This window comes from Anolis sagrei, chromosome 3 (genome assembly GCF_037176765.1).
Source record: "Anolis sagrei isolate rAnoSag1 chromosome 3, rAnoSag1.mat, whole genome shotgun sequence".
NCBI lineage: Eukaryota > Metazoa > Chordata > Lepidosauria > Squamata > Dactyloidae > Anolis > Anolis sagrei.
Window position 1 is genome coordinate 9,483,127 of NC_090023.1, and position 23,530 is coordinate 9,506,656.

Consider the following 23,530-nt stretch of genomic DNA (forward strand, 5'->3'; position numbering starts at 1 on the left):
TGAGGCGCTCTTGGGGGAAAATAGACCTTGACATATGCGAGTTGTAGTTACTGGGATGTATAGTTCACCTACAATCAAAGATCATTCTGAACTCCACCAACGATGGAATTGAACTAATTGAACTAATTGAACATAGCACACAGAACTCCTGTAACCAACAGGAAATACTGGAAGGGTTTGGTGGGCACTGACCTTGAGTTTTGGAGTTGTAGTTCACCTATATCCAGAGAGCACTGTGGGCTCAAACAATGATGGATCTGGACAGGGGCGGCTCAACCCATTACGCAAAGTAAGCATTTGCAGTAGAGTTGATTTTGCCCAGGGGAGCTCTTGAGGTGCTCTTGGGGGAAAATAGACCTTGACATATGCAAGTTGTAGTTACTGGGATGTATAGTTCACTTACAATCAATGAGCATTCTGAACTCCACCAATGATGGAATTGAACCAAATATGGCACACAGAACTCCCACGACGAACAGAAAATATACAGGGTTAGTCAAAATGAATAGGCCAATAAGACAATTAATTGTACCCGAATTGGCCTATTCATTTTGACTAACCCTGTATATCAGTGATTGGTTGGGGGGGGGGGGCAAAATACTGTTTGCTTACCGTTGAAAATTACCTAGGGCCACCTCTGGATCTGGACCAAACTTGGCACTAATTCTCAATATGCCCAAATGTGAACACTGGTAGAGTTTGGGGAAAATAGACCTTGACATTTGGGAGTTGTAGTTGCTGGGATTTATAGTTCACCTACAACCAGAGAGCATTCTGAACCCCACCAGTGATAGAATTGGACCAATTCAATCATTGGTCCCCCATGACCAACAGAAAATAGTCCTTGGCGACCCCTCTGACACCCCCTTGCAACCCCCTCAGGGGTCCCGACCCCCAGGTTGAGAAACACTGCATTATACCTAGAATAGGAGGAGGGACAATATTGCAGAACTTTTCCAAGTACCGTATATACTCAAGTAAGAGCCGACCCGAAGTACAAGTCGAGGGTGGCCCGTAGCCAGGATTTTTATTCGGGGGGGGGGGCTGAGGATCTACCCTAGCAAACCTTTTGTATCGTTACCCCAATACCCCCATGCATATGGGATATATTGAGCATGGTGATCAGATCATGATATGAATAAACATAACAGTTTAAATAATGAACCACTAAGGCCTTCTTGTGGACCACCCTGAAAATTTGGGGGGGGGGGGGCTGAAGCCCCTCAAACCCCCCCACCCCCACCCCCGGCTACATGCCTGTGCAGCAGCTACTGGTAAGTTTCAAAATAAACATAGATACTAATAAAATGGCATTAATTGTGGCACCAGTAGGTTGAATGTTTTTAAATATTTACCGTATATCAAAGAAAAAGAGTAGACTAGCTCTATGAGTGGAAAAGTAGGGTCAACAACTAGACCGGGCTGTGGCACAGCTAGTTAGTAGCCAGCTGCATTAAATCACTACTGACCAAGAGGTCATGACTTCGAACCCAGCCCGGGTTGGAGTGAGCTCCCGACCATTAATAGTCTAGCTTGCTGTTGACCTATGCTGCCCATCTCTTAAGGATGCCCCCCAGAGGCGCAGTGGGTTAAACCCCTGTGCCGGCAAGACTGAAGACCGACAGGTCACAGGTTCGAATCCGGGGAGAGGCAGATGAGTTCCCTCTATCAGCTCCAGCTCCTCATGCGGGGACATGAGAGAAGCCTCCCACAAGGATGATAAAAACATCAAATCATCCGGGTGTCCCCTGGGCAACGTCCTTGCAGACGGACAATTCTCTCACATCAGAAGCGACTTGCAGTTTCTCAGGTCGCTCCTGACACGACAAAAAAAAATCTCTCAAGTAGGAAATTTAGGTACCGCTTTATGCAGGGAGGCTAATTTAAATAATTTTCAACACCATAAAACCTTCCAGCAGCGTGCATAAGAATGAGGAAGTACTCCATCAAGGGCTCGGTGTCACAAGTGGATGGTGAACCAGCAGCTCCCCCTGTGGCTGGAATCAAGCATACCCTCATGAACCCGGAAATGCTGGAATGTTAAATTGCTTCTGTGTCTGTCTATATATGTAGTACTGTATGTCTCAATGCCATGTATATGTGCATTGTAATCAGCCCTGAGCCCCCTGTGGGGTGAGAAGTGCAGAATATAAATACTGTAAATAAATAAATAAAATAAACAAAACGATATATCAACAATCTATATAAATAAAAATGTAATGTTTGTTTGTGATATTAACAGAACTCAAAAACCACTGGACGAATTGAAACCAAATGTGGACACAAGACACCTAACAACCCAATGTATGTCCTTCACTAAAAAAAATGATTTTGTCATTTGGGAGTTGTAGTTGCTGGGATTTATAGTTCACCTACAATCAAAGAACATTCTGAACCCCACCAACGATGGAATTGAACCAAACTTGGCACACAGTTCTCCCATGACCAACAGAAAATACTGGAAGGGTTTGGTGGGCAGTGTCCTTTGGTTTTGGAGTTGTAGTTCACCTACATCCAGAGAGCACTGTGGACTCAAGCAATGATGGATCTACAACTCTACAAGAATACTCAGTATGCCCAAATGTGAACACTGGTGAAGTTTGGGGAAAATAGAATATTGACATTTGGGAGTTGGAGTTGCTGGGATTTATAGTTCACCTACAATCACAGAGCGTTCTGAACCCCACCAACGATAGAATTAGGCCAAACCTCCCACACAGAACCCCCATGTGGGCCACAGCAACACGTGGCAGGGGACGGCTAGTAACATAATAATAATAATAATAATAATAATAATAATAATAAGCAGCTTCATTTGTATCCTGCCTCATCTCCCCATGTGGACTCAAGTTGGCTTCTAACACAGTAACAGGCAAACATTAAATGCCTATATAAACAATGCAGAGATAGAGATAGATCTATAACAGTGTTTCTCAACCTGGGGGTCGGGACCCCTGAGGGGGTCACGAAGGGGTGTCAGAGGGGTCGCCAAAGACCATCAGAAAACTCAGTATTTTCTCTTGGTCATGGGGATTCCATGTGGGAAGTTTGAGCCAATTATATTGTTGGTGGAGTTCAGAATGTTGTTTGATTGTAGTGAACTATAAATCCCAGCAACTACAACTCCCAAAAGTCAAGGTCTATTTTCCCCAAACTCCACCAGTGTTCACATTTGCACATATTGAGTATTTGTGCCAAGTTTGGTGCAGATCCACCATTGCATGAGTCCACAGTGCTCTCTGGATATAGGTGAACTACAACTCCCAAACTCAAGGTCAATGCCCACCAAACTCTTCCAGTGTTTTGTGTTGGTCATGGGAGCTCTGTGTGGCAAATTAGGTTCAAATCAATCGCTGGTGGAGTTCAGAATGCTCTTTGATTATAGGTGAACTACAAATCCCAGCAACTACAACTCCCAAATTACAAAATCAATCCTCCCCCAACCCCAATAGCATTTACATGTGGGTGCACTGGGTATTTGTGCCCAGTTTGGTCCAGTGAATGAAAATGCATCTTGCATATCTGATATTTATATTATGATTCATAACAGTAGTAAAATGACTGTTATGAAGTAGCAACAAAAACAATGTTATGGTTGGGGGTCACCACAACATGAGGGACTGGATTAAGGGGTCATTGCATTAGGAAGGTGGAGAACCACTGATCTATAATGATATATCCTAATTTCACACTTTGGCAGCCACGGCTCAATGCTATGGAGTCCTGAGATTCGTATGTTGGTGAGGCTCCAGAGAAGACTCAAGCCAACTCCTCATACCAAATGGGGCTTAATCTTCGCTTGAACTCGGAGGACGTCTTCGACCAAATGGACATAGCTGTTCCTGTACGGATGATACTTTGGAGGGCGGTAAAGATCGAAGATGATGGACTTGTTGTGCCGATCGGCCAGTTTCACGAAATCGATGAATTTGTAGATTTTTTGCCTCCTTGCCAGTTGGCGGTCTGCATGTGAAAGCGGGGGCATGCCAAAAAACGGCCTTTTCTGTAAAGAAATGCACAGAGAGGAAGGAATCAGATGGAAAACATTCATTTTTGAGACCAAAACTAGATTGGAACCATCTTTGTTGGAAATGAAGAAGCACCCACACTAGTCGGGGACAGAGGGAACCATGCCAGCTGTCTTGTTTTCACCTCTGTTTCTTAGATTGATGTAACCCAAGGTGTTTTGTTCCTTTCCTGCACGAAGAGGTCATTGGTTAGACCACACCTGGAATATTGTGTCCAATTCTGGGCATTCACAATTCTCTCTTGAATTGTGGTGCCCAGAATTGGACACAATATTCCAGGTAAAGTGGTCTAACCAATGACCTCTTCGTGCAGGAAAGGAACAAAACACCTTGGGTTACATCAATCTAAGAAACAGAGGTGAAAACAAGCTGGAATGTGTCCAGAGGAGGGCGACTAAAATGATCAAGGTTCTGGAGAACAAGCCCTATGAGGAGCGGCTAAAGGAGCTGGGCATGTTTAGCCCGAAGAAGAGAAGGCTGAGAGGAGATATGATAGCCATGTATAAATATGTGAGAGGAAGCCACAGGGAGGAGGGAGCAAGCTTGTTTTCTGCTTCCTTGGAGACTAGGACATGAAACAATGGCTTCAAACTACAAGAGAGGAGATTCCATCTGAACATGAGGAAGAACTTCCTGACTGTGAGAGCCGTTCAGCAGTGGAACTCTCTGCCCCGGAGTGTGGTGGAGGCCCCTTCTTTGGAAGCTTTTAAACAGAGGCTGGATGGCCATCTGTCAGGGGTGATTTGAATGCAATATTCCTGCTTCTTGGCAGAATGGGGTTGGACTGGATGGCCCATGAGGTCTCTTCCAACTCTTTGATTCTATGATTCTATACATTTATTATTTTACTCTATTTGTTGTTATTATTACATTATTTTACTCTGTTATTACTGTTATTATTACTTTCCATTATTTTACTCTTATTTTAATTATTATATACATTATTTTACTCTATAATTTTTGTTACATTTATTATTTTTCTCTATTTGTTGTTATTATTACGTAATTTTCCTCTATTATTAGTTACTATTACATTTCCATTATTTTCCTCTATTATTATATTTATTATTTTAATCTTATTTTTATTATTACATTCATTATTTTACTCTATTATTTTATTGCATGTATTATTTTATTCTTATTTTATTATTATTACATTCATTATTTTACTTTATTATTTTTGTTACATTTATTATTTTACTCTATTTGTTATTATTATTACATTATTTTACTCTATTATTACTGTTATTATTACATTTCAATAATTTTACTTTATTATTATTATATTTATTATTTTAATCTTATTTTTATTATTACATATATTATTTTACTCTATTTTATTATTATTATTACATTCATTATTTTACTCTATTATTTTTATTGCATTTATTATTTTACTCTGTTATTATTATTACATTATTTTACTCTAGTATTACTATTATTATTACATTTCCATTATTTTACTCTTATTTTTATTATTATATACTTTATTTTACTCTATTATTTTTGTTACATCTATATTTTACTCTATTTGTTATTATTATTACATTATTTTACTCTATTATTACAGTTATCATTATATTTCCATTATTTTACTCTATTATTATTATTATTATTATAATCTTATTTTTATTATTATATACATTATTTTACTCTATTATTATTATTACATGCATTATTTCACTCTATTATTTTTATTGCATTTATTATTTTACTCTTATTTTATTATTAAAATATTATTTTACTCTATTTTTATTATTATTACATTTATTACTCTATTCTATTATTTTTGTTATATTTATATTTTACTCTATTTGTTATTATTATTCCATTATTTTACTCTATTATTATTACATTTCCATTATTTTACACGATTATTATTAGCTTTATTATTTTACTCTATTTATTATTATTATTTTACTCTATTATTACTGTTATTATTTCATTTCCATTATTTTACTCTATTATTTTTGTTACATCTATATTTTACTCTATTTGTTATTATTATTACATTATTTTACTCTATTATTACTGTTATTATTTCATTTCCATTATTTTACTCTTTTATTTTTATTACATTTATTATCTTACTCTCTTTATTACTATTGGAAGGATACGTAAGCACATTTAGATTGAAGAAGCTTAGAATCATGGTTTAATCAGAGTTGGACAGTTTTATCTTAAATTACAGTTTTATGTAAATATTCCAAATCATTTAACCTCCTAATGCCTCAATTAATGTCATTTTATTGGTATCTATTTTTATTTTGAAATGTACCAGTAGCTGCTGCATTTCCCACCCTCAGCTTATACGCGAGTCAATACGTTTTCCCAGGTTTTTGGGGTAAAATTAGGTGCCTCAGCTTATATTTGGGTCGGCTTATACTCAAGTATATACGGTAAGCGTTTTACCTTTTAAAACTTTGCCAGAGCATCCTGCGTATTGTTAGAAAATGCAGGGAATCAGTAAATGTATGTATGTAAACTGCAAAATAAAATGCATGAAGATGATTGGTAGGGCAATGCTGGGGAGATTGCTGAGCCTGAGACTTTTGGATACAGTTACATCTTTGCAAAGAGAGAAGAAGAGAGATGTAGAGAGAGAGAAAGTTTGGAGTGCGCTCTTGCTTTACGAGCTGCTGAAGGAGTTTATCTACATGGACAGAGAAAGACCATTTCAAATCTCTCATAAAAGGACATTATGTGAGTTGATGCAACTGAACACATTGTACATATGTTGTTCTCAACTACAAAGAGTAAACTACTTGTTTTTTTATTGTTCACCTATTTGGCATATTTTTTTTCTCTTTTAAGGCAGGATGTGGGATGACCAAACGTGAACTACATTACGCCACACGTATTTTCTCTCCTGTTTCCTACCAGATGCTGAATGGTCATCTATCAGAGTCCTTTTACTGTGTCTTCCTGTGAGACAGAAGGGGGTTGGACTGGGTGGCCCTTGGGGTCTCCTCCAACTCTGTGATTCTGTGGTTCTACATACCTCAAAGAACCACCTTCCGGAGTTCAGCTTCTCCAGGTGTGACCACGGGAACATGGCAGCCTCTTCGTTCATAAACTCAGGGTATAAAGACCGAACATTGGTGGTTCTTTTCAAAGTGTTGTCATGCATCAAGAAGGGAATGCCGTCGAAGCTGCCAAAACACAAAAAGCACCTTCTCAGACCAAGTGCCAAATTCCATTTGCAAATTCAGTTTCATGCTCTACAATCTCAATTTTTGAGTGAAAATTGCAATATTTTGCATTCTATTTCACTTCTCTGAAATAGTTTTCTTCATTCTTGTTGATTACCCTCATGTCTCCTGGTTGCCATTTCATGTCCCAGATTTTGTTGGGGGTCCAGATCCATTTTTTTGTAAGCCTCCTGAAATTGGGTTGTTTTTGGTTCTTTCGTTTCAGGTCCCTGAAAATCAGACCATTATGGGGTGGGGGGCTTCCCACCCACTGGCTCTCCCTTCCCAGTTTGCGTTCGTGTTATCTGGCACCTGCCCTTTCTACTATGGTGTAAATTGTGCTCAGCTGTAGGCACTGGCAGGTGCGCTCTTTCCAGGTTAGCCTGCATTCCCTGCCACACACACTCTCTCCTTGGAAAGAGAGTGTGTATGTGTGTGGCAGAGCATGCAGGCAAGCCCAAAAAGTGCACGCCTGCCAGTACCTGCAGCTGAGCACCTCTTACTCTAGAGTAAGAGGCACTCAGCTGCAGGCTTGCTCCGGGCCTACCTGCACACTCCACCACACACCACCCGCCACACTCTGCAAGAGTGTGGGTGTGGCAGGGCATACAGGTGGGCCTGGAAAGTGCATGCACCTGGCAGTGCTTGCAGCCAAGCATCTCTTACTCTAGAGTAATGTGCTCAGCTGCAGGACTGCTCCAAGCCTGCTTGCACACTCACCACACATGTCCCACCATCACACTCTATGAAAGTGCATGTGCAGTGGGGCATGCAGGCAGGTCCGGAAAGCGCATGTGCTTACCAGTGCGTGCAGCCAAGCAACTCTTACTCTAGAGCAAGAGGCACTCAGCTGCAGGCCCACTCTGGGCCTGCTTGCACACTCCACCACACACAACCTGTCACACTCTGCAAGAATGTGGGTGTGACAGGGCATGCAGGTGGGCCTGGAAAGTTCATGTGCCTGGCAGTGCTTGCAGCTGATAATCTCTTACTCTAGAGTAAGAGGTGCTCAGCTGCAGGACTGCTCCAGGCCTGCATGCACACCCACCACATACGCCCCACCACCACACTCTGTGAGAGTGCATGTGTGGCAGGGCGTGCAGGCAAGACTGGAAAGCGCATGTGCTTGCCAGTGCCTGAAGTCGAGCATCTCTTGCTCTAGAGCAAGAACCGCTCAGCTGCAAGACCACTCTGGGCCTGCTTGTACACCCCACCACACACAACCCATCACACTCTCAAAGTGTGCGTGTGTGTGGCAGGGCATGCAGGCAGGCCTGAAAGTGCATGTGTCTGCCAGTGCCTGCAGCCGAGCACTTCTTGCTCTAGAGTAATAGGCACTCAGCTGCAGGACCACACCGGGCCTGCTTACACACTACCACACTCTACGAGACTGCGTGTGTGGTAGGGCGTGTAGGCAGGTCCAGAGCATGCTGCAACCAAGATCCGGCCCTGCCTGCCTGCACACACCGCCAAACACACACTCTCTTTCCAAGGCAAGGAAGCAAGTTTGGATGCACATGAAAACAGGCTGTAGGGAGGCTTTTGTGTCAAGCAGATTTTTGTGTGGTAGGGGCTTCCCATTTCATGCTTCCAAACAAATGGAAAACACAAAATAAATGGTAGTAATGGTAGGAATGAATTTCACGCACATGTCTAGTACACAAACATTTAAACCAGTGGTTCTCAACCTTCCTAAGGCCGCGACCCCATAATACAGTTCCTCATGTTGTGGTGACTCCCAATTATAAAAATTATTATTGTCGCTACTTCAGAACTACTATTATGAATTGTAATGTAAATATCTGATATGCAGGATATATTCTCATTCACTGGACCAAATTTGGCACAAATACTCAATATGCCCAAATTTGAATACTGGTGGGGTTGGGAAGGGGGATTGATTCTGATATTTGAGAGTTATAGTTGCTGGGATTTATAATTCGCCTACAATCAAAGAGCATTCTGAGCTCCACAAATGATGGAATTGAACCAATCTTGGCACACAGACCTCCAATGACCAACAGAAATATATTGGAAGAAACCTTGAGTTTGGGAGTTGTTGTTCACGTACAGCCAGAGAGCACTGTGGACTCAAACAATCTGGGCCAAACTTGACACGAATACTCAATATGCCCAAATGTGAACACTAGTGGAGTTTGGGGAAAATAGGCCTTGACATTTGGAAGTTGTAGTTGCTGGGATTTATAGTTCATCTACAATCAAAGAGCATTCTGAACTCCACCAATGATAGAATTGGGCCAAACTTCCCACACAGAACTCCCATGAACAACAGAAAATACTGTGGTTTTTCATGGTCTTTGGGGACCTCTCTGACACCCTTTTGTGACCCCCCCCAGGGGTCCCGACCCCCAGGTTGAGAAACACTGATTTAAACCATTAAATAATGAAATCCATGGAATGTGGTGGAGTCTCCTTCTCTGAAGTTAAGCAGAGGCTGGATGGCCATCTGTCATGAATGGTCTGAGGGGGTTGGACTGGATGGCCCTTGGGGCTCTCTTCCAACTCTATAATTCTTTGATTTAAACAGTATCAAAACAAAATAATATTTCAGATATAAAGCATTTGTCAAATTATACACAAGAGTAAAATGCCACCAGTAAGTAAACAACAGAGGTAACAAAGTGACAGCTTAAACGCCACAAACTATAACAATTCCTCAAAGACAGATATGTAAATCCTGAAAACTGTAATTGAACAATCATGCCACTTGGTGAGCAATGAAATGTCCTTACCTAATTGTGACATCTGTCTCCAAACCATAAGCACCGTGCTCAATGGCTTTAACAAACGACATTTCTGTATTTTCGGGAGCCACCTATTATGGAACAAAAGTGAGATACTGAAAAAAATCCCGACTCCCGGCCAAAATACGATATATTCAACCTGTAATTGCATCAGTTTCTTTAAAAAAAATTAAAATAGCAGCTATGACAGTCAATTATTATTGGGATTGGACAGGAATTTTAACCATTTCTCACTTGCAATGAGGATAATGGAAACATCTCCACAATTACAGCCTGCAAGTGCTTGAAGTGACAACAGAGCTATAAAGCTGGCATGGGCAAACTATTTGTTCTGCTCCACAGTCACACAAGGTGTGGGATTCTTTTAGGTAGTGCCATTTTGCCAGGTTATATTTTGATGTAGCTGAAGTCGAACATGACCCCTCCCCTCAAATAAAAAATAGTAACTTATAGTTTTGCTAAGGACAAGGACACCAGACTGGATAATAAGGGTTAAGCCTTGGTCAATTTGCCAAGACACTAACAACAACAACAACAAGCACCCTTCCCATGTTAGATAGTGTGTATCATTTAATCAAGGTTTTTATGCCCTATTTTCATATATTTATAGCAGAAGGTAACAGATTTAGTACTGAGAAACCACCTCCCTTTACATGTATGTACTCTCTTGAACTTCTATGGGACTTTTTTCCCTTCTGAAGGACTCTTAGAAACTTTTTGGAAACTTTACCTTTTCAAGCCCCCTATGAATTGTTGCGCTGAGTCAATTTGTTGCGCAGTAGCAATGTCCAACATGCCCAGAAACCCAATGCCAAAGACACAGACCAGTCAGAAGAAATAAAATAGTAGAACTTTACTCTTGGTTGCAGAGTTGAAAATAAACAGCTTTGCACACTTACATTGTCTCTGTAAGTAATACTGAATAAATCTTCAGTGTTACAAATTATAGAGCATAACAAAAGTACATGGTTACTTCACCACAACATAAACTTCTTGCATCTGCCCTCCAGCAAGCCAAACACCCAACTGCTGCCTAACTACTTGCAAAAACTTCAAACTATAACATTCAAGAGGCGTGGCCCAGCCATGCTGAGCTGGGCTAGTTAACTGCAGCTGCAGTTAACCATCAATACTTTGCAAGGATTTCTGCAAGGCTTTCTTTAACACACACACACTGGTCTTAAAGCAATATACCGTAATACCCCTCCTTGTGTTAAAGAAACCTTCACAAGGCAAATTCAAATATTCCCAAATCACTTAGAAACTGTCTATGTTTTTGTGCACCCAACGGCTTGGTTAAAATGTCAGCTAGGTTCTTTGCGCTTTCACAATATGTCAGTGAAATCTTTCCATCTTTCACTGCATCCCTGACACAATTATATTTTATGTCAACATGTTTACTCCTTTGTTTAACCCTTGCTTGTGTAGCCATCAAAATGCATGTTTGATTGTCTTCAAAAATATTTATTGGTTCTTCAACAGGAATCAATAGTTCCCTCAATAGTTGTTTTAACACACATGACTCTGTGTATGCTTGAGAAAGAGCACCAAATTCGGCTTCACTCGAACTCAAGGCCACAAAACTTTGCTTCTTAGACTTCCAGTCTATGACTGCACCACTAAGCATAAACAAAATGCCAGTTGTTGATTTCCTATTGGTGCTGTTTCCGAAATCACTATCTACATAGCCTTCTAGAATTAGTGAATCATCAGGATTCAAAACTAAACAAAAATTTTGAGTCTCTTTTAAATATCTCAGCAATCTCTTAAGACCATTCCATGCTGCTGTGGTTGGATTATTAGTATACCTGCTTAAGAAATTTACAGAAAAAGCAATATCAACACGGGTGTAATTACTTATATACAATAATTGTCCAATTACACTTTTGTATAAATCCATCTGTTGAATTGGCTCAGCATTTTCAACTTCATTCTGAAACCCTAAAATCATAGGTGATCGAGCACCTTTGCAATTTTCCATTCTCATGGTTTTTAACACATGCAAGATCTTCCCTTTCTGACTTAACATAAAACCTCCTTGCTCAGTTCTCATGATGTGTAACCCCAAGAAGTAATGTATTGGCCCAAGATCTTTTATCTGGAACTGTTGCTTTAACTCCTCAGCAAAATGGTTAATTTCTTTATCAGTTTCAGCAATAAAGCATAGATCATCAACATAAACTAAAAGAATTTGATAATCGCAATTAATATTCCTAGTATAGACACATGGGTCTGCTCTGCTCCTAACAAAACCCATTTTCAATAAATTTTCACTAAGACAATCGTACCATGCTAGACTTGATTGCTTTAAACCATAAAGAGCCTTGTTTAATTTGAAATAATTTGACTCATTGCTTTTGACTCCGGGAGGTGACTTGATGTAAACATCTTCCTTCAAAGTAGCGTTCAAATAAGCTGTATTTACATCAAAGTGGTTGACCTTTAATTTCAAACATGCTGCTATATTTAAAGCAATCCTTAATGAATTTGGGTTAAGAGTAGGTGAATACACTTCTGAGTAATCAATGTCCTTTCTCTGACTAAACCCACGTGCTACCAAACGTGCTTTGTGGCGCACTTGTCCCTCTGAGTTCACCTTCTGTTTGTAAACCCATTTGGTTTCTATTGGCTTTATACCTTCTGGTAATTTAGCTGGTTCATAGACATTTAACCTCCTCATGCTACTTAATTCCTCCTGCATAGCTTGCAGCCATTTCTCTTTTTCTTCATGAGGTAAACTCTCAACTTCCTCATAAGTTTGAGGTTCATCTGTTACTAAACACACTTTAACTTGCTGGATTGTAAATCTTTCAGGAGATTTTCTAATTCTTGTGGTCCTCCTGAGTCCTGTGCCTTGACAAGTGCCTTCCTCAGGATCTATCTGCTCTTCCTTTACCTCCACCTCATCTGACTTAGATATTTTAAATTTCTTAGTCACTGGACTACTCTTGAGTTGAGGAGAAGCAGGAGTTGTTGGAACAGCACTTTCCTGCTCTGAGGTTTGTGTCTCCTCAAGAGTTTCCTCATTGCAAACTGGGAGAAACACCTCATGATTAGCATGTATTCTATCCCAACTTTGAGGACAGGCAAAGTTTGCAGACCTAGAAATTACTATGGACCCATCCTTGTCCAAAAATCTCCACGCCTTAGCTCCTTGAGCATATCCAACCATGACTAACTTTCTGGATTTTTCCTGACCTTTCCTTCTAATTGCTTTGGGCACTAAAACCCATGCTTGAGTCCCAAAAGCTTTCAGATGTCCCAAAGGTGGTTTCTTTCCATACAAAAGGAAATATGGGGTATTTTGAATAGGTTCAGACCATATTCTGTTAATTAAGTAATTGGCAGTCATCATTGCCTCTCCCCATAAGTTACTGGGTAACCCTGAGTCTGTCAAGACAGAATCCTTAACTGTTTGAATCTTTCTTACAAACCTTTCTATTTTGCCATTTTCGGCACTTTGATATGGGCACGTCTGTCTGTGTTTAATCCCCTCTTTTTTCAAGAAATTCTGTAAATTGTGTGATGTGAATTCGCCTCCTCTATCAGTTTGCAAGGCTTTCACATCTACCTCAAACTGTCTCCTTACGTAAGCAACCCAGTTCTTAAAAATTTCAAACACTTCACTTTTATGCTTTAACAAAAAACTCCATGCAAAATTGGAGTAGTCATCTAGAATACATAAACAATAAATTGCCCCTCCTTTGCTGGGATGAAAAGGTCCAATTAAATCTGCGTGCACTAACTGAAAAGGCTTTTCAGAATTCCTTAAGCTCTTTTTACTTACAGGCGCAGATTGAGCTTTAGTTCCCTTACATACAGTGCAATCCAGGAAATGTTTACAATCTTCCAATTTTAAACCCTCACTGTACTCCTGCATCTTGTACAGAACTTTAAAACTTGGATGACCCAAAATCCTATGCAACTCATGTATGCACCTATGGTGTAAAGGAGTATTCTTGCTCACTATGTTGACATTATTTGCACTCCTTGACTCTAAAGCATATATACCATCCTGTATTGTCCCTGTTCCATACAGTGTGGTTCCTTTCAGGATTTTGACCTTGCCTCCTGAAAATATAACATCAAACCCCTCACTATCAAGTTTCGCCACTGATATGAGATTATAATCAATTTGTGGAACATAAAATACATTTCCCAAGGTTATATCCAAACTATCAACAAAAACCTCTCCTTTTCCTTGAACGGAGTAATGCTTTCCATCAGCAAGTGTCACATTGAAACCATTCAGCTTAGTAAATTTTCTAAACAAAGTCTTGTTATTTACAATGTGTTGTGAACACCCTGAGTCAACATGAAAGTCATCCTTCTGTTCTCGGCTTGAATTTGTCTGTACAACTCTCACGTGCGAGGGACTGCTCCTTTTCTGATGAGGCTGACTCCCCTTCTGCTTGTCTCGCAGCTTTGGGCAATCTTTCTTCATGTGCTTTGGAGAATTACAAACAAAACATCTTCTTACAGCACAAACTGTCTCTCTTCCTTGCTCTGCTGCTTCCCCAGCAGGCCGTCTGTGTTGAACACGCCCAGTTGAGCTTGTGGTCTCCAAACACCGATCCTTTCTTCGTTCATCGTCGGCAAGAAGACGCGAAGAAACATACTGCAGATTCAGCTGCTCTTGTGGGAGTGATTCCAAAGAATTCACAATTCCATCATAAGAATCGTCCATGGAGGATAACAAAATAAAACACTTATTTGCCTCAGTGAGCGTGAAGTTTCTCTGCTCCAGCTCAACAAATAAGCTCTGCAATGTCTGTAAATGGTCTCTCAGCTCCTCTCCTCTCTGGAGACGCTTTCTGTACAGCCTTCTAGCTAATACAGCCACAGTTGCTGAAGAGTCCGAGACATGCACCTCCTTAAGCCGCTCCCATATGGCATGTGCAGTGGGCAAACTGCAAACATGGATCAGCTGTTCGTCGTCTACTCCGAGAATGAGACTTGCCTTGGCCTTCTCCAATGCTCTATGCTCCTCTGCTGTTGGTTGTTGTGGTGGTGGGTTCACAATACAATCCCACAGAGATTCCCTCCTTAAGTAACTCTCCATACGAACCTTCCATATGGAGTAATTCCTGCCATTCAACCTGGCAATAGGGAATGCTGCAATATTCACTCCTGGATCCATCTTCCAGAGTTTAGTTCCACAACAAAGTAAAGTAAAAAAAAATTTCCTCTGTTAGAGTCTGTGCAAAATTAGGCTGGGTTATACTGGTGCATACTGGGTTATGCTGGGCCCATAACCTGTTGCGCTGAGTCAATTTGTTGCGCAGTAGCAATGTCCAACATGCCCAGAAACCCAATGCCAAAGACACAGACCAGTCAGAAGAAATAAAATAGTAGAACTTTACTCTTGGTTGCAGAGTTGAAAATAAACAGCTTTGCACACTTACATTGTCTCTGTAAGTAATACTGAATAAATCTTCAGTGTTACAAATTATAGAGCATAACAAAAGTACATGGTTACTTCACCACAACATAAACTTCTTGCATCTGCCCTCCAGCAAGCCAAACACCCAACTGCTGCCTAACTACTTGCAAAAACTTCAAACTATAACATTCAAGAGGCGTGGCCCAGCCATGCTGAGCTGGGCTAGTTAACTGCAGCTGCAGTTAACCATCAATACTTTGCAAGGATTTCTGCAAGGCTTTCTTTAACACACACACACTGGTCTTAAAGCAATATACCGTAATATGAATGACCTTTGCCTGACCCTTCTGACCTATTCCCGTTTATTTAAAAATGTATAAAAATATAAGAAGCCACTCTCTGTGACCCTGGAAAGAAGGAAATCCTCTGTTGAAAAGAACCTTGTCAAAAGACTTATTTGCATGAACCATACAAGGGGAAGCCACCCTGGGACTCGGAGTCGGTCCCCCCAGCGGATGGTGCCCACTTGGCATTGATGATCATATCTCAACAGGACAAAAGGGCCTTCAGAAAGCCACACTTGGTCCTGATCTGTTTACTCATTCAAACCTTCCTCCACCGAAACTTCAGCCAAGATTGCCTCATTGTTCCCATATCTCAGCACCAGGAAAATCCGGATTTTGGCAGGTTTGTCAGACATCAAAGACAATAGGCTGGCTGGCTAGAAGGTCCCCTGAGGACTCGTCAGCTATTTGGACACTACATATCTCCATAATCCACTCCAGTTCTCATTGTTTCCCTCTCATCCCACCTCCTTCTCTCCTGATTGGCCAGGAGGCTGAAGTGGCGTGAGTTCATCCATTGGTTAAGGTGCTCAGGAGGCAGCCAAGCCTCCACCCAGCTGTAGAGCGCCAACCAATCAGACAACTCTGTTTTATGTATATAAAGGCGTTATTTTGTGTACACTGTATGCTTTGCCATGCAGTGAGTGGCTTTCACAGTGTTCAACCTTATTTCTCTCCCAGTTGGCAGCAACTTCCCGTCACACACTGGGCGGGAGGGGGGATTCCAGCTAGCTTATAGAATCTATCAATAGGTGTAGGTTTAAGACATCCTGTGATTATTCTATATGTCTCATTTAGTGCTATATTCACCTGCTTCGCATGGGCAAATTTATTCCAGACGGGGCAGGCATACTCAGTAGTTGAGTAAGACAAGGCCAGGGCTGGTGCTCTTATTAATTTTGGGTCTGCACCCCATGCACTATTAGTAAGTTTCTGCAAGTAAGTTATTGCGTGCAGCTACTTTGTGTTTGATGTTCATGCAGTGTTTTCTATATGCTAGAGTTCAATCTAAGGTGACACTGAGGTATTTAGGATGGAAACAATTTTCAAGCTCTTGATCTTCCCAGGTAACTTTCAATTTCCTATTGGTTTAATGGTTCTGTACGTGGAAAGCACACACTTGTGTCTTGACATGGTTAGGCTTCAGGTGGTTATCTTTGAAGTAGCTGGAGAGATCTTTCAGGGCATTAGTAAGTTGGATTTTGACTGTTTCTGTGATGGTACGTCTGTACCTGGAGCTCTAACTTTATTTTCTTTCTATTAAGTGTTTGCATGCATTCCAAAGTTTCAGGGATTCTGCAAAAAGGTGGCTTCCTTTGGTTTGCAGTCATAGGGCAAGCCGCCTGTCGATCATTGTTAAGTTTGGATCCGCCCCTTCTCCCAGGGAGATGGGAAGGGAAGAGGGAGCCATTTTAGTTAGTCTTAGTGAGGAAAGCTAAGTTAGAGGACGTGGACAAGCTTCATCTGCAGAAAAGCTTCATTTCTCATGACATTCCGGGGGGAAATTCCCAAAGCTCTGGCTAGGAGCTTGCAGCCTCTCAACCTTACAGCATCTGATGGAAACAGCCCTAAAGTCTTAAAGAAATTCCAGAGGGAAAACAGCTTTACAGACCCAAAGAACTCCAGCTGGAGAATCTACAAGCTTTGCCTGGTAGGTTTACTCGGTACCAGGACACAGTTTGGAATCGGTAGTAAATCCCACACCAACAAAACTTAGATAACAGACAGCTTGGGAGAGGTTAAAAAAGGGTTTTCCTCTCAAAGTATAAGAACAATTAACGAAGACAGTTGCCTGTCCCTTGTGGACAAGATTAAGGAAGCCACCAGTTGATTTAAAGCCTTGAAGCATTTGTTTGACTCATTGAAGATTTGAGAAATATCTGTTTAATTTGTTCAATAATAAAGGACTTTGTTTAGCCATCTAAAGACCATTTCTTCAGGAAAATCCTTGAGGGCCTCTTTTGTGGCGCACTGGCTTCCCGCTGGGCACAAGGTGCACGTCCTATTTCAAAAGACAATTATTACAGGCCCAGTGCATGACAGAATAGTTTCAAAGACTTTTGCTTGTATTGTTAGGCCAAGGTCATCAGCATATATAAAGCTCTTTGTGGGTGGTGGCTGTGGCTGATCGTTAGTAAAGGTGTTAAACAAGGCAGGTACAAGAACGCTACCTTGGGGTAAATCTTCTTAGGGTAAACCATCTGAAATCTGAAAAGTCAGACACGCTGATATTTGATATATACAGCCTACAAAACAACGTCTCATGCAGCGTAAAATATCTAAATGCAGTAACGCACTGTACTAGCACTGTGCTGTCGCATGCTGGGCCTGTGCATCAGACTGTAGACAGGACATAAATTCTGTGTGCCCAACGGGACGCCAGGGCTGCCTCAGATAAAGGCCTTTGGATTTCCCTAAAACACAGTCTCTAGATTGCTTAAAGGTTCAACAATGTTCTTCATTAAGGAAAACAAACAGGTACTTTAAAGCTTTCTTAACAGTCTATAGGCTCTTTCAATCTTGTCCACAGGGAACAGGCACTATCTTCTTAACTGTAACTAATGGGGAAAATCCTTAACTTCTAATCTGGGCAGTCTGTCTTTGCCTCTGTTGGCATGAATCTCCTGCAACCGATACCAACTGCTTCTGGTTTCCGCAAGAGACCCTTACCAGGCAGAGCTTTGTAGACTTCCAGGGAGAAAGGAGTTCAGGTTTCGGTGATGGCTGGCTGAAGTCCCTCAGCAAAGAAGCTGTAAGGCTGTATGATCCTCAGCCAAGCTGTGGGCTGTATAACCCCAGCCAAGCTGTAGGCTGTATATCTCCCCGGCCAAGCCGTAGAAGACGAAGCTTTCTACAGGAGCTCTTGGTATTATGTCCTGCATGGAAAGCTGCTCTGTGTGGACTGAACCCAAAAAGGCTCCTATTCCCTCCAAAAACCCAAAAGGGGGCGGGACCAGGGAACCTAACTATAATTGACAGGTGGCTTGCCCTATGATTGCAGCCAAAAGAAGCCACCTATCTGCAGAGTCCCTGAAACTTAGGACTATAACAAACATTAAATGCAAAGCAAACAAAATTGGAGCTCCTGGAACAGCTGTTCCAGAACAAGCACTTTTCCACAACCCCTATGTAAAATCGCAATATTGCAAATGTGGAAGGCCAACTGTGCAATAATCAGTTTGAAAGAGTAAAACAAAACGGCAGGAAGAAATCCACTAAAACCGCCCACTCCTTTTCAGTCCCACCTACCATTGGAGCTCCTCTGTGGCCGATGAGTTCTGGCTTGGGACCCAAGGTTCCCTTCTCCCGGATGCAGGGAGAGTACAGTCCCAAAGGTATGAAGAGGAGGAAGAGGAGGATGGCCAGGTACGGGAAAAGGATTAACACCTTCATCACTGAAGAAGATAAGAGGAGTCAAGCGCTTGCATTCATAGAAAAAAAAGTCAGCACCAAGTAAAGTTGGAAAATTAGTCGTTTCCAGTCTAGCTCACTTTTGACAGAGCTGATCCACTTATGACCCCTCTCTGTCTGAGAAATTTTGTCACAAACCCAGGTATATAGATACCTATACACATAATAAAAGTGAAAATATGTATGTGTATATGGCTAGGGCATCCACTTACACAGACAAGCCCCTGCTCCACAAACATAGGAGACAGCCAAAGGCCCTCCTTCCAATGACATTGCAGGTTATAGTGAGTTCCTAGAATCCAAGAGCCCTGCCAATGTCCTCCACAAACACCATACTGCCCACCCCCAAGTGAAGGCTTTCATACGGGGACAATTTCATCCTAGATTTCATGTGTTTTCTCCACCACAGGCATACCAGTGTTTCTTACTCTCTCCACTAGTGTGGAATTTGCATGACCCCACCCACTGCCTCTCCTGTAACCCTTTCCTATTCTTGTCTATGAGACACAGCAAACAGAGGAATTGATCAGCAACTGAACATACTAGAGCAATGGTTCTCAACCTGTGGGTCCCCAGATGTTTTGGCCTTCAACTCCCGAAATCCTAACAGCTGGTAAACTGGTTGGGATTTCTGGGAGTTGTAGGCCAAAATACCTGGGGACTCACAGGTTGAGAACCACTGTACTAGAGAATTTTGGGGATAATATATCATGATTTCTAGGAGTTGTAGGTACTGGGATGTATAGTTCACCTGCAATCTAAGAGCACTCTGAACTCCACCAATGATGGAACTAACTTGGCACACAGAACCACTAATGATGCATCCAGGGTTGGCAAACTTCATCCCTCCAGGTATGTTGGACTTCAACTCCCACAATTCCTAACAGCTGGTAGGCTCTTAGGAATTGTGGGAGTTGAAGTCCAAAACACCTGGAGGGACGAAGTTTGCCCATGCCTGATCTAGAGCAAACTTGACCAACATAACAAACTTTAGGAACTGATGAAGTTTTTCGGGCATGATGTGACTTGTAATTCACCCACAACTTGATGCATTTTGTACAATTAAAAATTGACCTTTTTAGTATAAAATAAGTATAAATACCAGACATTTACTGATAAGAAACCAGCATTTGCAAAGGCTGATTTTTGTTGTTGTTGTTGTGAAGTACAACTGAAGCATTTTCTGCAGAGTCCACTGTAAGCACTGCATATGATTGCTAATGGACATGTGCGGTGTTCAGAAAGCTTTTGCTGTTGACAAATTTGTGTGTTGCCCCATTTGGAGAGTCTTTTAAAATTCTCAAGCAGGTCTTCTGGCTGAACTCTTTGCAATTATAATATTTGTAGGCATAACATACTCTGGTTATTCAATTTGTGCTTGAGGACCATGCAATCAAATTACCACCAAAAAATCCTTATGTATTCCCATCTCTATTGCCATGCTTGTGAATATGTCAAGATCGTGAATATAACTCAGTTCTGAATGTGTAACTCTACACATTCATAACTGCGATTACTAATTCCAGCCATTGTTTTAAAAATATATGGAATCATAGAGCTGGAAGAGATCTCGTGGGCCATCCAGTCCAACTCCATTCTGCCAAGAAGCAGGAAAATCACATTCAAAGCACCCCCAACAGATGGCCATCCAGCCTCTGCTTAAAAGCCTCTAGAGCAGAGAGTTCCACGGCTGAAAAGCTCTCACAGTCAGGAAGTTCTTCCTAATGTTCAGGTGGAATCTCCTTTCCTGTAGTTTGAAGTCATTGTTCCGCGTCTTAGTCTCCAGGGCAGCAGAAAACAAGCCTGCTCCCTCCTCCTTATGACCTCTCACATCTTGATCCATGGCCCTCATCATGTCTCCTCTCAGCTTTCCGCCTGAACATTAGGAAGAACTTTCTGACTGTGAGAGCTGTTCAGCAGTGGAACTCTCTGCCCCGAAGTGTGGTGGAGGCTTTTAAACAGAGGCTGGATGGCCATCTGTTGGGGGTGCTTTGAACGTGATTTTCCTGCTTCTTGGCAGGGGGTTGGACTGGATGGTCCATGAGGTCTCTTCCAACTCTGTGATTCTGTGATTCTTATTCTTTTCTTCAGGCTAAACATGCCCAGCTTTTTAAGCCGCTCCTCATAGGGCTTGTTCTCCAGACCCTTGATCATTTGAGCCGCCCTCCTCTGGACACATTCCAGCTTGTCAACATCTCCCTTCAATTGTGGTGCCCAGAATTGAACACAGTATTCCAGGTGTGGTCTAACCACACCTGGAACAGTCTGTTAGTTTTACAAAGTTGTCTCCATGCTCTGAATAGCTCCACTCTTACTGTATTTCACATTCCATCTTTTCCCCATTCTCATGTTTTATATCATGCTCTTCCTCCAATTAAGCGAGTGTACCTTTACTTTTCATCCGGAAGAAATGCAATGATACTGGCCAAGCCAGGATGATCATGGCAAAGATGGCGCCTAAGTGAAAAAATGGAGCCGTGATCTGTTGGGAAAGACAAAAGAGACCCATAAGAATGGGAGGAAACCCTCAAAGACGTTTTCAGGTCCTTTTGAAATTTTGCCCCTTATTATGTACAATTTGCTGAGACATAAAATGTGTATTATAGTATTCACTACTAAAAGCAACACCGTTGAGAAGAAATATGCTATGCTTATGTTCAGGATACTCAATTCCATCTGAATTAGTCAAAGCAATATAGGAGCCACCTGTAGCACAATGGGTTAAACCCTTATGCCGGTAGGACTGAAGACCGACAGGTTGCAGGTTCGAATCCGGGGAGAGCATGGATGAGCTCCCTCTGTCAGCTCCAGCTCCCAATGCGGAGACATGATGTGACGGCACGAGTGGCGTCACCTGTGTGTAGAGCTTTAAAGTGCAAAGGTTTAAACTCTATAACATGCCCATACTTGCTTACTTTGTAAATGTTTATTTGGATTGATTGGTTATTTCGCTGTCAATCAATGTTGTTTGCACCAGTTATATTGCTTCCTCAGCCTAATTGCTTGACTCCACCTCTTCCTGGAGGAGGGCAGAGCTTTTCCTTTTCCATTCTACCATCAAACTTTCTATCAGATAGACGTGAGAAAGAGACTTGGCTCTAAAGTCCTTAATTAAGTTACCTCTCATCACCAAATCTAAGGTTTTTACCCTTGGAACTCATACTTCATGCCCAGATCACCCTGGACAATGTTGAGGAGACCTAAGCACCTTCAAACCGGTCCTTTGGCATCAAAAGGAAGACTCTGTGCCTTCAATATAGGCCATTGGACTGGGGGTTATGTTTGTTCCGACCTTCACAGCCATTGAGAAAAGAGGGAACAGGAAAAACTTCTCAGCTGCGAAATCTCCTTGGACCCAAGACAACCAGAGACTGTAATGTATATTTCCTTTATCCCTTTGAAACTTCCAGCTTATTGCCTTAAAGGGATAACTCTTTGTGAACAATAAAACCTATTTTGAGTTATCTACAGTGTTTTGGTCCTTGGGAGTTCTAGTTCTCTAGGAAGGCAAAAAGCAATCCCCGGGGGGGAAGATGTCACGTCTATGTCTCTTTCACTAAGAGTTATAGCCCCCAGGCGCAACAGCATACATGAGAGAAGCCTTCCACAAGGATGGTAATACATCAAAAACATCCGAGCATCCCCTGGGCAACGTCGTTGCAGACAGCTAATTCTCTCACACCAGAAACGGCGTGCAGTTTCTCCAGTCGCTCCTGATACGTAAAAAAAAAAAGTCAAAGCAATGTTCTGCCAGATATCACAAGCCCGCATTTTCTTACCTGAAATGACAGGTAAAATGTATTCCACTGTTTATGCCACAGAAGTGTGATCAAGCCTAAGCCAAAAATAGAGAGGCACAGGAAGACGGTCACTGCTGCCTAGAAGATCAGAATTTACAAATTACTAGGCTTGGGCGGTTTCGTTCGTTAATTTCGTAATTCGTTATTAATTCGTATTTAAATTAGCTTACGATCCAATATTGAGCCATGCAGGAATAGTGTGAGGAGTAAATTAGATTCGAAACCATTTTTTCAATTTATTTCGTAATTATTTCGTAATTATTTCGTAATTATTTCGTAATTATTTCGTAATTATTTTCGCATGTCTGGTGCAAGTTTTATAGTTGTTGTTTGTTTTATCACACCAACAGTCAACAACAGAGGGAGAGGGAAGCTTCAGAAGTTCCCCCTGTCCCATTTGGAGGTTTTTTTAGCATATTGCGCAATCGCGTCCGCCATTAACGAATCGATTCGTAATTATACAAAATTTCGTAAATTTCGAAAATTTTAAAAGGAAAATTTCGGAATTCTTTAAAAAAACGAAACGCGATGGACCCCTAAAAACGAAACGAGTTTAGAAACAAATTTTTCCGTTGTTACCCAAGCCTACAAATTACTTATTGTTGGAA

General features: G+C 41.5%; 1 protein-coding gene across 1 annotated transcript in view; it reads right to left on the reverse strand.

Moving 5' to 3' along the window:
• GDPD4 (glycerophosphodiester phosphodiesterase domain containing 4) overlaps window positions 1–23,530 on the reverse strand; it is a 53,961-nt gene that overhangs the window by 17,591 nt on the left and 12,840 nt on the right. The window contains exons 6-11 of the mRNA XM_067466214.1: window positions 22,902–23,000; window positions 21,511–21,604; window positions 18,961–19,106; window positions 9,973–10,055; window positions 7,030–7,180; window positions 3,779–4,003 (exon numbers count right to left, since the gene is read on the reverse strand). Of these exons, the coding sequence (XP_067322315.1) occupies window positions 3,779–4,003; window positions 7,030–7,180; window positions 9,973–10,055; window positions 18,961–19,106; window positions 21,511–21,604; window positions 22,902–23,000 (798 nt within the window). The remainder of the gene's footprint in view (window positions 1–3,778; window positions 4,004–7,029; window positions 7,181–9,972; window positions 10,056–18,960; window positions 19,107–21,510; window positions 21,605–22,901; window positions 23,001–23,530) is intronic.